This window comes from Tachyglossus aculeatus, chromosome 17 (genome assembly GCF_015852505.1).
Source record: "Tachyglossus aculeatus isolate mTacAcu1 chromosome 17, mTacAcu1.pri, whole genome shotgun sequence".
In the NCBI taxonomy this organism is placed as follows: domain Eukaryota; kingdom Metazoa; phylum Chordata; class Mammalia; order Monotremata; family Tachyglossidae; genus Tachyglossus; species Tachyglossus aculeatus.
Window position 1 is genome coordinate 36,440,440 of NC_052082.1, and position 14,388 is coordinate 36,454,827.

At 46.1% G+C, this 14,388-nt stretch overlaps 1 protein-coding gene across 1 annotated transcript in view; it reads right to left on the bottom strand.

Annotated features, from left to right (window-relative positions):
• Positions 1-299: 299 nt before the first annotated feature.
• COPS4 (COP9 signalosome subunit 4) overlaps positions 300-14,388 on the bottom strand; it is an 80,488-nt gene continuing 66,399 nt past the window's right edge. The window contains exons 8-10 of the mRNA XM_038759672.1: positions 12,803-12,918; positions 2,066-2,150; positions 300-1,021 (exon numbers count right to left, since the gene is read on the bottom strand). Of these exons, the coding sequence (XP_038615600.1) occupies positions 888-1,021; positions 2,066-2,150; positions 12,803-12,918 (335 nt within the window). The 3' untranslated portion in view covers positions 300-887. The remainder of the gene's footprint in view (positions 1,022-2,065; positions 2,151-12,802; positions 12,919-14,388) is intronic.

The window sequence follows — 14,388 nt, forward strand, 5'->3', positions numbered from 1 at the left end:
ACATTTCCTTTTTCCTAAGGTTTCGAATTCAGCAGAGCAAAATCTTGGTGAATTTTGGACTGAAGAATCAGCACGGTTTCAATCTCTCATATCTTATATCATATCTAAATCTTTTAGACTGTGAGCCCGTTGCCGGGTAGGGGCTGTCTCTATCTGTTGCCGAATTGTACTTTCCAAGCGCTTAGTACAGTGCTCTACACAGTTAAGTGCTCAATAAACACGACTGAATGACCATCCAAAAAAATACCTTCGAAGTGATTTGTTTTGAGGGGAAAAAAAAAATCAAACAAAATACTGCCTTTCTCAACACGGTCCTCCTTTTAATAGAATAACCCCACCTGCAAGGAACACAACACGTCGGTTTTTACACGAATGACCGCGAAACTTTTTTTAGCTACTGAGACTTCAGGTCGTCCTCTTCAAGAAAGACTTTCAGAATCAAGCGTCGGTTTGATGCAAAGCTTCCTTCAGCGGTAGGTCAAAGGGGTAGATTTAAGAGGTTTAAGGCGAAGGTCCACGCCTCTTCCGCCAGCCTCGGTGAAACCGGTTCCGGCGGAAGAGGGACGGAAATCTGCCCCCGCCACCGGCCCAAGTATGGAATCCAGTATTTGCTGGAACCCGCGACCCGCTGCCCCCCGCCCCCCCGGGCCCGCCAAGCCTGACCACGATTCCCGGGGGGAAAAATGTTGGGCGGGTGGCAGAGAGTCGCGTGTTGACAACTTCCAGGGGGGCCCTGGGACTAGTGATGGCTTTACTTGTGGCCGCAAAAGGAGGGCCGGGAGGGGCTGGCTCTGAATGTCAAGGGTCATCATCACTTGGAAGCTTTCTGAATAGTCCCGGGCAATCGGGAAGCAGCTGCATTCAAACCGAAACGACTGGTGGCAGATTCACTGGGCCATCTGCGCTTCCATGGCCTGCGCCGTCCATTCTGGGGCAGTCTGGCTGATCTTCTCCAGGAGATTGTTCACCTGGAAGCAGAGTGACTGAATCTGCTTGTCCCACGTCGGTAAAGCTTCACGCGCTAAGGAGAAAAAAAAAAGGGGGAATGCGTACAGGAGCGGAATTACTCGCAAAAAGAGTTCTTCGTGCGATACTTCTGAATGTTAAGATTTTAAAAAGTAAATAAGTTAAAACCAGAACACATCAAGTCAAGTACAGCAGACAGGGAGGGTACAGCGAAACGCACTATGGAAATTCTCTTCTCTCAGTTCCTTCTAGAAACCCCAATAAGGAGGTGTCGTTTGATGATAATAAGTACAGTGTACAGTAAGCGCTCAATAAATACGATTGATTGATTGATTGCAGAGCACTGTACTAAGTGCTTGGGAAGTACAAGTTGGCAACGTATAGAGACGGTCCCTATCCTTCCCCTCCCCACAGCACTTGAATGTATTTGTACATATTTATTACTCTATTTTATTTGTACATATTTACTATATTTATCAATGATGTGTATATAGCTATAATTCTATTTATTCTGATGGTATTGACACATGTCTACTTGTTTTGTTTTGTTGTCTGTCTCCCCCTTCGAAACTGTGAGCCCGTTGTTGGGTAGGGACCGTCTCTATATGTTCCCGACTTGTATTTCCCAAGTGCTTAGTACAGTGCTCTGCACACAGTAAGCGCTCAATAAATACGATTGAATGAATGAAGATAATAATAATAATAATGATGGCATTTATTAAGTGCTTACTATGTGCAAAGCACTGTTCTAAGCGCTGGGGAAGTCACAAGGTGATCAGGTTGTCCCACCAGGGGCTCACAGTCTTAACCCCCATTTTACAGATGAGGTAACTGAGGCACAGAGAAGTGAAGTGACTTGCCCAAAGTCACACAGCTGACAACGGTCAGAGCCGGGATTTGAACCCATGACCCCTGACTCCAAAGCCCGGGCTCTTTCCACTAAGCCACGCTGCTTCCTCAATGAATAAAACTGAGCTGCCCCCTAAGGGGAAGGAATAAGAGTAAGAATGATTTTTTTATAGTCTCGATACCTAATTACGGTTAATAGCGAACAGCGCTGTCCTTTCAAAGCAAAATGGACCACAAAAACACATCTTACTTTCAAAATGAACAATTCCATCAATCTGATCAATAAATCCATTCATGCGCCCTTCAGTTATCATTTGAGAAGCTATCTTTTCAGCCTGAAAAACAAGAATTAAACATCTTCACAATGTAGGCACTTTTCCAAACAGCTGCTAAGCGCTTAGTACAGGGCACCCAGTAAGCTCTCAATAAATACGACCGAATGAATCTGTTGAGACTGGCTTAACTACATGGTATTGCTAAAGTTTGAATGCAGACAGAATTTTACTGAATAGCTGCTATCAAATATAAGACTCCAGGAATATAAGTCAAATCTGACTGATCACTTTTAATACAAGAGTATTAAAGGAATGATATACCACACACACGCATTAACAAACACTTCACTGTCGGCCCGTTCTCAGGCTCTGCGTGCCAAATGCCACTTCTTTTTGCAATCCCCTAGTTGCTGACCATTCCGTCTTCCGATCAGTCAATCAATCAATCATATTTACGGAGCGCTTACTGTGTGCGGGGCTATACTAAGCACTTAAGACAGTACAACACAACAATATAACGGATACAATCCATTCCAGCAATCCCAAGGCCCAACTGCAAGTCTGCTCCGCCCTGGTATCCACCCCCTCTTCACGTCCAGGACAGAATTACTTTTAACATTTGACTTCATTTTCATTTCTGAAACTTTCAGTTAAGTGAATCTCTACAAGGTAGCTCTTAGGATCTTGAGTGTAAAGAAATACGGGAGAGGGAAAGATCGGTGGAAGAAATGGTGGGGTTTTGTCCGGTTTACCACACTGTTCTAGGTTCAAGTTTCAATCCTCTTGTACGTCACGCTAACGTTCAGTCTCAGAGGAGGCCTTCACCTCGGGTTTCTGAAGGCCTAATGACGGCTTGAAAATGTTCAAGTGAAAAGTCACTTGAAAATGTTGAATTCCAAAATCTTTTCTGTTCCCTATCTCGGATCCCATTCCCCGTCACCTACTAAAAACCCCTGCTTCTACTCTCCTTCACTCCCCGATCGTCATCTTCCCCTCTGCCAAACATGCTTAAATTTTCCCTATACTAAAAAAAGCCTTCTCTAGATTACTCTCCACATCCCAAACTTCTCAAATGGACTGTAATGCACTCCTCCTCTTCCAACTCCCTTCTTGACTCACTACCCCCTGGCTCCCGGCTCTCCCTCCCACTGAGACTGTGCTTTCCGAGGTCACTGAAGACCACCTCCTTGTCAAATCCAATGGGCTCCTGGTTTATCCTAATCCTCCACGGCCTTTCAACCCCCTTTGACGTTTTACCACAACCTTCTGAAAATGTTATCCAATCTTGGTTTGACTGACATAAATCTCTCATTTTTCTCTTTTTACCTCTCTGGCAGCTCCTCCTGAGTCTCTTATTGTTCTCATCCACCACTCGGTTCCCGACTGCAGGTATGACTCATATCTTTGTCCTGGGTCTTCTCATTTTCCACTCAGTTGTTCGGGGAGCTCGTGCTCTCCCAAAGCTTCGGCTGCCATCTCACTATCATCTGTTGTTTTACATTTTTATCGTCTCCGCAATGCCTGTACTTCTAACCAACTCCCCTACTGAGGACCATGTCTGATTTCCTGCAGTTTATTTTTTCCCAGTGCACAGTAGAGCATTCGGCACTATACTCCCAAATCTCTCTCGCTAGCACCAACCTCTCAACTCCTCTCCAACTTCGCATTTTTCCTCTTGCCTCTATGACAAGGCCACATGGATGACCCAAAGATGTGTCAAGGTCAAAACGTCTACAACAGAATTCCTCGGATTCTTTTCCAAGCCTCCGCTAATCTTCCACCGTACTTTACCAACACAGTTGATGATGCCACCACCCTCACTGTCCCAGAAGCCTGCAAACACTGGAATTATCTACGATTCCTCCACGTGTTTAACTCTTTCGTTCGGGCCCATTGCTCTTTCTTCCACAACCTAATGGTCACCATCAAGGTCAAAGAGCTTGTCCTATTCCAGCGCTTAGAATAGTGCTTGGCACATAGTAAGCGCTTAATAAATGCCATTATTATTGTTATTATTATTATTATTCCAACTCCATTACTTTGTCAACGGCCTCACTGGTCTGTCTCCGAACTCTCAATCAATAAGTAGCATTTGCTCAGTACCTACAAAACAGTGCTTGGCACATAGTAAGCGCTTAACACATACTAACACTATAAGTGCAGGGCTCTTAGGAGAGCAAGAAGCCTTCAAGGAGCTGACAGTTTATCGTGAGGAAGACAGGCACAAATTTAATTACAGATGAGAATGGAACGATATAAAGGTGAATAAATATCTACTTTAGTGATATAATAATAATAGTATTATTTATTAATGATTAATAATAGCATTTACATCCTATTAAGAGTACTAATTATGGCACTATGAGTAATAATAGTGTAGATATGAGGGCATTTATGAGGGCAGAAATGCTCAGGTGTCAGTTGGGGGGCAAAGAGCTGGAATTTTTAGAGAGCTTTGAAGATGAGGAGGGCTGCGGCTTAACGGATTTAAAAGGGGGAACGGAATTCCAGGCAGTTGGGAGAACGCGACCAGGAAGAGATCAGAGGTGGGAGAGGTGAGAGTGAAAAGATTCACTTAGGAGGAACACAGGATATGTGATCTGGGGATTAGCAGTGTGTAGCAGAGAAGCAGTGTGGTTTAAGTGGAAAGAGAACAGGCCTGGGAGTTAAAGGATTATAGGTTTTAATCCCATCTCCACCACTTATCTGATGCATGATCTTGGGGCAAGTCACTTAACTTCTCTGTGTCTCGATTCCCTCATCTGCAAAATGGGAATTCAATACCTGTTTCCCTCCTCCTTCAACTGTGAGCCCCTGGAGGACCCGATAATCTTGTATCTACTTTAGCCTTAGCAGAATGCTTGGCACATTGGAAAAGTAACAAATATCCTATTTTTTTAAGCAAAGCGGGCAAATAAGGGATTTTCTCTTATTTCAAATAAGTGAAAATAAGTGACTTCCATCCCACCACCACAGCACTTAAGTACATAAGCCATCTGTAATTTACTTTTAGTATCAATTAACGGTACTTATTGGGCACTTACTGTGTGCAGAGCACTGTACTAAGTGATTGGGATGCAATACAAGAGAGTTGACAGACGGGTTCCCTGACATTGGCAAGCTTTCAGTCTAAATAATGAATAAATGATGGCATTTATTAAGCGCTCTATGTGCAAAGCATTCATTCATTCAATTGTATTTATTGAGCGCTTACTGTGCGCAGAGCACTGTACAAAGCACTGTTTTAAGTGCTGGGGAAGTTACAAGGTGATCAGTTTGTCCCACGGGGGGCTCCCAGTCTTCATCCCCATTTTCCAGATGAGGGAACGGAGACACAGAGAAGTTAAATGACTTGCCCAAAGTCACCCAGCTGACAAGTGGCGGAGCCGGGATTTGAACCCATGACCTCTGACTCCAAAGCCCGTGCTTTTTCCACTGAGCCACGCTGCTTCTCTAAAAAGTTTCAGTCTGTACAGACTGTAGCTCGTTGTGGGCAGGGAATGTGTCCATTACATTGCTACACGGTACTCTCCCAAGCGCTTAATACAGTGCTCTGCACATAGTAGACTGTGAGCCTGACTGAGCCAAGAATGATGCCAACTTGTACTTCCCAAGTGCTTAGTACAGTGCTCTGCACACAGTAAGCGCTCAATAAATACGATTGAATGAATGAATGAACAGTAAGTGCTCAATAAATACGACTGATGGATGGGGAGACGGACATTAATAGATATAATTTAGAGATAGGTATGAAAATTGGCATTGTGGGGCAAATAACAAATGCCCAAAGGGCACACATGTCTGTCTCTCTCTCTAGTCTTTAAGCTCCTTCTGGGCAGAAATTGTGCACATGTACTTTATGGTATTGCGGTCTCCCAAGTGCTTCGTACATGCTCAACAAACACTATTGACTGATCAACGTGAAACTACCTAGCAGGACAGAAGTTGGGGCGGAGAAGCTACTCCCAGCACTTAAAACAGTGCTATCTTAATGATAGCGCTTAATAAATGCTATCATTATTATTATTAGAGGGGGAAGCCGAGGTCATGGCTGGATTGAGATCCTGAGAGAGTGAGGTGGAATGCAAGAAAAGCAAAAGACCCAAAGGCAAGGGGAGGAAAAGTGGCAAAAGAGCCAGTGAATGAGATTCAGGAGGAAGAGTCCGTAAACGGAGGCTCAGGAGAGTAGCACATCGGTAAAACCAAGGTGGGAGTGCATTTAGAGGAGAAGGGAGTGATGATCACCAATGTTGAAGGCAGCCAAGCAGTCGAGGAGAATTAGGGAAAGAACAGAGTTCATCAGAATTGGCAATGTGGAAATGAGGTGAGCCAGGGTTTCCTCCACCCTTCTCCCTGCTGAAACAACTCTGGAGTCCCTGGAAGAGAGCCTGGACTCCTGAGAGTCACGGGTTCAAATCCCGGCTCTGCCAACTAGCTGTGTGACTTTGGGCAGGTCACTTCACTTCTCTGGGCCTCAGTTCCCTCATCTAGAAAACGGGGATTAAGACTGTGAGCCCCCCGTGGGACAACCTGATCACCATGTAACCTCCCCAGCGCTCAGAACAGTGCTTTGCACATAGTAAGCGCTTAATAAACGCCATTATTATTATTCTTACTGTGTGCCAAGCACTGTGCTCTTAGAAGAGTACAATTGAGAGACCCTACCCTCAAGGAATTTACAGTCGAAGGATGGCAGTTGACAGGTACAAGTCATTCACCAGCTCTGTGACTGTTGTAGATGTTTGAAAAGAGAAATACTGTATTGATTTGCACATATACAAGTCATTCACAAACTCTGTTTTTCCTTCTCCCTGCTGAAGCAACTCCTGGAGTCCCTGTAAGAGAGCCTGGACTCCTAAGAGACCCATGATCTCTGACTCCAAAGCCCGGGCTCTTTCCTCTTTTGGGATCGGGTGAGAATTGAGGACCTCCACCCAACAAATCCCAATTTTCCTCCACCTCTCCTCCACCCTCCACCTCCGACTCTCGGCTCTCCTCAGATAAACACTCCCAAACAGCAACGGAATCACCCGGGATTCAACCAGCCATCCTTCCTCTGCTTCCCAAGTGGGCATGTCCTTCCTGCCCCCAGGACCGCGTGGCTCAGTGGAAAGAGCCCGGGCTTGGGAGTCAGAGGTCGTGGGTTCTAATCCCGGCTCCACCACTTGTCAGCTGTGGGACTCTGGGCAAGTCACTTAACTTCCCTGGGCCTCAGTTCCCTCATCCGCAAAATGGGGATGAAGACCGTGAGCCCCACGTGGGACAACCTGATTACCTTGTATCTCCCCCAGTGCTTAGAACATAGTGAGCGCTTAACAAATACCATCGTTATTAGTATTACCCCTCCAGATTCCTCCGTGGGGGCCAAATTCGCACCGGTGTATTTCCTTCCCATCAGTTCCTTGAAAACAGAAGGAGCTTAACAGATACTATTACTACTATTCTCAAACTAAATCTCCTCACTGGGAGTCATTCTTGCCTCTTTGGCCACTGATCCCGGGTTTAGGGTCTACCTAAAGCCTCAAAATCCCGCTCCCTTCAAATCAAGCAGACCTCGGCTCTCCCCATCTCCTGCAAGAAACTTTCTCTGATTAGTTTTTTTTTTCCTCCCCAGGTTACATCCTCCCTGCCACCAACTCAGCACTTGGGGACTCCCAGTCATTTGTAGCTCTTCTGCGCATATACATCATATATATATATATACACATCACTAGTTCAGGACTCAGTCATCCGCATACCCCATCTTTCCATTCACTCTTTGCAATCTGTTCTTTTGTGTGTGTCTTTTTACCCTCTTAAATAATAAGCTCCCGGAGGGCAGAGAGCTTCTCTTCTAAGTTCTTTGAACTCTCCCAAGTCCTTAAATACAAAGAAGGTGCTCAATACTACAGACTGATTGGACAAGAATAAGAGGTGGGAATTTGGACGGTGGAAAGCGGAGAAGACTTTTTTAGAACAGGGAAGACCTGAGTGTGTTTGTCTTCACTGCATAATTTCCCCACCCCAATTTTTCAGGGGAAAAGAAAACTTTCTGACCCACAAAATTGTGAACACACGTTGCAGGTTGCAAGAGGAGACGGATTAGAGTGTGATAATGCAACACAGATAGGCTCGCATGGAGGAGGGTGCTTTTTTGAAAGGGGCACGGGCCAGGATAGGAAGAGAGGGGTCAAAATGCAACAATGCGACCGACGGCCCACGCCTGGGGAAGGGGGGTTTCTTCTTTAAAAGAGGCACGTGCCAGGGTAGTAAGAGGAGAAGGATAAAACGGGATACTATCCGACTCGGGCTGAAGGACCGGGGAGTTTCTCCCGTGAAACAGAGCACGTCTGGAGGAGAAGAGAAGACTGAGGTAAATTCACTGAGCATTCATCACTTGGGAAAGAAACAGAGGCAAGAGAGGAAGTTTCAAGTAACTCTGCCCTTCTCTTCCTTCTCCCCACCTAGCTTTATGCAAAACGGGGGTGGTAATCATGCAAATAAATACAGTATTTCTCTTTTCAAACATATGCTACAGCCACAGAGCTTGTGAATGGCTTGTATCTGTGCAAATCAATACAGTATTTCTCTTTTCAAACATCTACTACAGCCACAGAGCTTGTGTCTCTGTCAACTGCCACCCTTCAACTGTAAATTCCTTGAGAATAGGGTCTCTTAATTGTACTCTTCTAAGAGTACAGTGCTTGCCACACAGTAAGAATAATAATAATAATGGCATTTATTAAACGCTTACTATGTGCAAAGCACTGTTCTAAGCGCTGAGGAGGTTACAAGGTGATCAGGTGGTCCCAAAAGGGGCTTACAGTCTTAATCCCCATTTTACAGATGAGGGAACTGAGGCCCAGAGAAGTAAAGTGACTTGCCCAAAGTCACCCAGCTGACATGTGGCAGAGCCGGGATTTGAACCCATGACCTCTGACTCCAAAGCCTGGGCTCTTTTCACCAGGCCACGCTGCTTCTCCAAGGCATTTAATGAATGGTAGTGTTTCATTGATTGGGTGAATATTCCTAATCCAGATTCCATTTACTGTTAAGATTAATACAGGAATTTGCAGACTAAAGGATAGGACAGAAAAAAACTTCTCAATCAATCAATCAATCGCATTTATTGAGCGCTCACTGTGTGCAGAGCACTGTACTAAGTGCTTGGGAAGTACAAGTTCTCCTTTAAAGTGAGGTTTAAATCCTGCACTATGCCTGAAGGTGGAACTCCTAATACACCTAAAAAATATACTGTCCTTTGTATTAAACTCTTCAAAGGGCAGAATTTTTAAGCTCTGCAATATTATTATTATTATCACATTATTATTTATTATTATTATTATATTTGAAAATAATATTTGAAAAATACTATTTTTTCAAATCAATAGAGAAAGACAGAGATAGTAACTATGGTATTTATTACAAGCTATGTGCTAACCACTGCTAAGCTGTTTTCCTCTCCTCTTCCCCATCCCCCTGCCCTACCTCCTTCCCCTCCCCACTTGTACATATATTTGTATAGATTTATTACTCTATTTATTTTACTTGTACATAGTTACTATTCTTCTATTTATTTTGTTAATGATGTGCTTCTAGCTTTAATTCTATTTGTTCTGACGTTTTGACACCTGTCTACATGTTTTGTTTTGTTGTCTGTCTCCCCCTTCTAATAATAATAATAATAATAATGATGGCATTTATTAAGCATTTACTATGTGCAAAGCACTGTTCTAAGCGCTGGGAAGGTTACAAGGTGATCAGGTTGTCCCACAGGGGGCTCACAGTCTTAACCCCCATTTTACAGATGAGGCACAGAGAAGTTAAGTGACTTGCCCTAAGTCACACAGCTGACAATTGGTGGGGTGGGGATTTGAACCCATGATCCCTGACCCCAAAGCCCGGGCTCTTTTCCACTGAGCCACGCTGCTTCTAGACCATGAGCCCGTTGTTGGGTAGGGACCGTCTCTATCTGTTTCCGACTTGTACTTCCCAAGCGCTTAGTCCAGTGCTCTGCCCACAGTAAGCGCTCACTAAATAGAGGAGCAGTGTGGTCCAGGGGAAAGAGCCCGGGCTTTGGAGTCAGAGGTCACGGGTTCGAATCCCAGCTCCGCCACTTGTCAGCTATGTGACTTTGGGCTAGTCACTTGACTTCTCTGGGCCTCAGTTCCTTCATCTGTAGAATGGGGATGAAGACTGTGAGCTTCCCATGGGACAACCTGATAATAATAATAATAATAATAATAACAATGGCATTTGTTAAGCACTTACTATGTGCAAAGCACTGTTCTAAGCGCTGGGGAGGGATACAAGGTGATCAGGTTGTCCCACGTGGGGCTCACAGTCAATCCCCATTTTACAGATGAGGTAACTGAGGCTCAGAGAAGTTAAGTGACCTGATCACCTTGGAACCTCCCCAGCGCTTAGAACAGTGCTTGGCACATGGTAAGCGCTTAACAAATACCATTATTATTATTATAAATATGATCAAATGAATGAATAAAATAATCAGGTCCCACATGGAGCTCGCAGGTCCCACATGGAGCTCGCAGTCTAAGAAGGAGGGAGAACAGGTCGTAAATCCCTATTGTGCAGATGGGGGAACTGAGGCACAGAGAAGTTAAGTAAGTTAAGAAGGTATTTGAACTCAGGCCTAGCTCCCATGGTCATTGTATTTAGCCATGCTGCTTTTCTGAGACAAAAAAAGACAGAAAACTGAAAATATGGTGAAGATACAGTCATAACTAAGTTCCCTTGTGGTCAGGAAACCTGGCTACCAACTCTGTTATACACTCTCCCCAGGACTTAGTAGTAGTAGGACTAATAATAATGTTAATGATGGTATTTGTTAAGCGCTTACTATGTGCAAAGCACTGCTCTAAGCGCTGGGGGGGGGGATACGAGATGATCGGGTTGTCCCACGTGGGGCTCACAGTCTTAATCCCCATTTTCCAGATGAGGGAACTGAGGCCCAGAGAAGTGAAGTGACTTCCCCAAGGTCACACAGCTGACAAGTGGCGGAGCTGGGATTCGAACCCGTGACCTCTGACTCCAAAGCCCAGGCTCTTTCCCCCGGGCCACGCTGCTCCTCTGTGTGCCAAGCACTGGGGTAGATAATCGGGCTGTCCCACGCGGGGCTCACCGTTTTCATCCCCTTTTTCCAGACGAGGGAACTGAGGCACAGAGAAGTGAAGTGACTCGCCCAGGTCACACAGCAGACACGTGGCAGAGCGGGGGATTAGAACCCACATCTTCTGAGTCCCAAGCCCCTGCCCTCTGGGAGCTGAGGGTCGGCGAGTGTCTCCCACGGCGCTCCTGACTCCCTGCGCCCCCCATACCCCGCGGCGGCGACCGGGCCGGCCCGTGGCAGAGCTGCCCCGCAAGCGGGGGGTAGTGGAAACGGATGGAGGGAAGACCGAAGTCACCCATCTTGGCCGGGGCCTGGGGAAAGGTTTGGGCCGGGAGCAAGATGAAGCTCCTCTTAAAGTGGAGCGGGGACCAGGCCCTCCCCAGCATCACCAATTTGTACTTCCCAAGCGCTTAGTACAGTGCTCTGCACATAAGAAGCGCTCAATAAATACGACTGATGATGATGATGATGACCTCTCTGCACCAGGACAGTCAAAGACGACGCCCCTGTGTTTGCCTCAGCGCAAACCCTGGCGGCATCTGGACGCCACCTTGGGCCCAACGCTCGCGGTTGATGATGATGATGATGGCATTTGTTAAGCGCTTACTATGTGCAAAGCACTGTTCTAAGCGCTGGGGGGGATACAAGGTACTCAGGGTCGTCCCACGCGGGGCTCACGGCCTTAATCCCCATTTTCCAGATGAGGGAACTGAGGCCCGGAGAAGTGAAGCGACCTGCCCAAAGTCACCCAGCTGACAAGTGGCGGAGCCGGGATTTGAACCCATGACCTCTGACTCCAAAGAGGAGCCCCGGCCCGGCCTGGCCCGGGAGCCACACCCCGGCTCCCCCGCTTCGGGCCGGGCTCTTCACCGCTCGATCAAAGTGATTTTTAGAGCCCTAGAAATAATGATGGCGGCATCCTGTCAGTGCTGAGGAGAAACAGCAAGAGTACGCCCAGCAAACTCCTCAACGGACCATGCCTCAAAATGAAAAAGCCCCGTGCGGTACGCTACACGCAGTAAGCACTCGATAAATACGACCGACTGACCGCTCTGAAATTATTTTAAAAGAGACAATGAACACATGCTCCTCAAATTTCTCACTTAAATCTAGAACTTGGGGAAAAAATGGTTTCCATCTTCAGAAGCAGCGCGGCTCAGTGGAAAGAGCCCGGGCTTGGGAGCCAGAGGTCGTGGGTTCTAATCCCGGCTCCGCCGCTTGTCAGCTGTGTGACTTTGGGCAAGTCACTTCACTTCTCTGGGCCTCCGTTCCCTCATCTGTAAAATGGGGATTAAGACTGTGAGTCCCACGTGGGACGACCCTGAGTACCTTAGAACGGTGCTTGGCACACAGTAAGCGCTTAACAAATACCAACATTATTATTATTATTAGTTCCCCTTACTGTGATACCAAAACGTTGTAAAAATTAAGTCCTTTTCAGAGCCGCTAAACATTCCGAGCGTTACCTTCTCGTGTGTTCAATGCTGTTCATTTAGGTTTTATGAAAACAATTGTTAAGCATTACTTGAAGATATTTTGGTGTACTCTCTCCACATCTAAACGCTTGCTCCTGGAATTTCCTTATTCAAGCAGAAGAAAATACCTTTGACGCAGGAATCTCTAAGAGCGCTCCAAGTTCTTCGAAGGTAATATTGTTATATAATTTGCTTGCAGACAACAAATTGTGTTCAATGACAGCTCTGTCCAAGATGCTGGAACCTTAAAGGATTATAAATAAATAGGCAGATTAGGATAGAGTCCCCTAAATCCGGAATGACACCCTTCACATAGTTCTTCCAACTATCCTGGGGCCTCTGTTGGAGACGGAATCTTTGGCCGGGTGAATCCCCGATCGGATTCGGTGACGGCAACATTTACATTTCTACATTCTTTCCAATTTTAAGATACTTTGGAGTGGTCTTTAAAAATCACATGAAGCGTTTCTGATCGTTCACAAGAGCCCCAATCCCATCTGAACCAACAACCCACATGCCGAGAGAGACAAGAAGCGCGAAGAAGAAGTGTGATATGACATCTTAGGTGCAGCAGCGTGGCTCAGTGGGAAGAGCACGGGTTTTGGAGTCAGAGGTCATGGGTTCAAATCCCAGCTCTGCCAATTGTCAGCTGTGTGACTTTGGGCAAGTCACTTAACTTCTCTGTGCCTCAGTTCCCTCATCTGTAAAATGGGGATTAAGACTGTGAGCCCCCTGTGGGACAACCTGATCACCTTGTAACCCCCCAGCGCTTAGAACAGTGCTTTGCACATAGTAAGCGCTTAATAAATGCCATTATTATTATTATTATTATCACAGCAGTGCATAGCTGGAGGCCAGAAACTAGAACTGTGCGCTGGTTAATTAGCAAAATAATGTTGCGTTTAAGCATAGGTGGGACTCATTCACAGATGCCAACACAAACACACTGATGTCTACACAAACCGCATACTAAATTGGCTGAGCCCACCACAGGAAAAAAAGGCCCAGGGGACTGAGGATGGGGGAAGCAGCACGATGGGTAAAGCACATGCGTGGGAGTCAGAAGGTCATGGGTTCTAATCCTGGGCTCCACCGGGCATCCCGGGTCTGCTGGGAGGCCTTGGGCAAGTCATTTCACCTCTCTGCACCTCAGTTACCTCATCTGTAAAATAGAGATTGAGACTGCGAGCCCCACGGGGACAATCTGATTACCTTGTATTTACCCCATGGGGAGCCGTGTGGCTCAGTGGAAAGAGAACAGGCTTGGGAGTCAGAGGTCTTGGGTTCTAATCTCAGTTTCGCCACTCGTCCGCTGAGTGACCTTGGGCAAGTCATTTAACTTCTCTGTGTCTCAGTTATCTCAACTGTAAAATGGGGACCGCGACTGCGAGCCCCACATGGGACAATCTAATTACGTTACATTTACCCCAGCGCTTAGAACACTTAAACAGCATAATTATTATTAACAATATTAACAAATATCACAATTATTACTATTAAGAGGCTCTGGCGGAAAGAAAGGGTATGGGATCTACGGAGTTCGCAGGAGTTTGGGGGCTCCGGTGGACGGAAAGAGGGGAAGGGGACTTAGAAGGGTCTTGTGAGGGAGAGAAATGACAGAGGGGAGAGGAATGGGATGCTTACTTTTCTGGCTCTTGCAGGATCAGACCTGGGGAGTCAAGCCCAAGGATGCTGGAAAGGTTTTGGTTTCCAG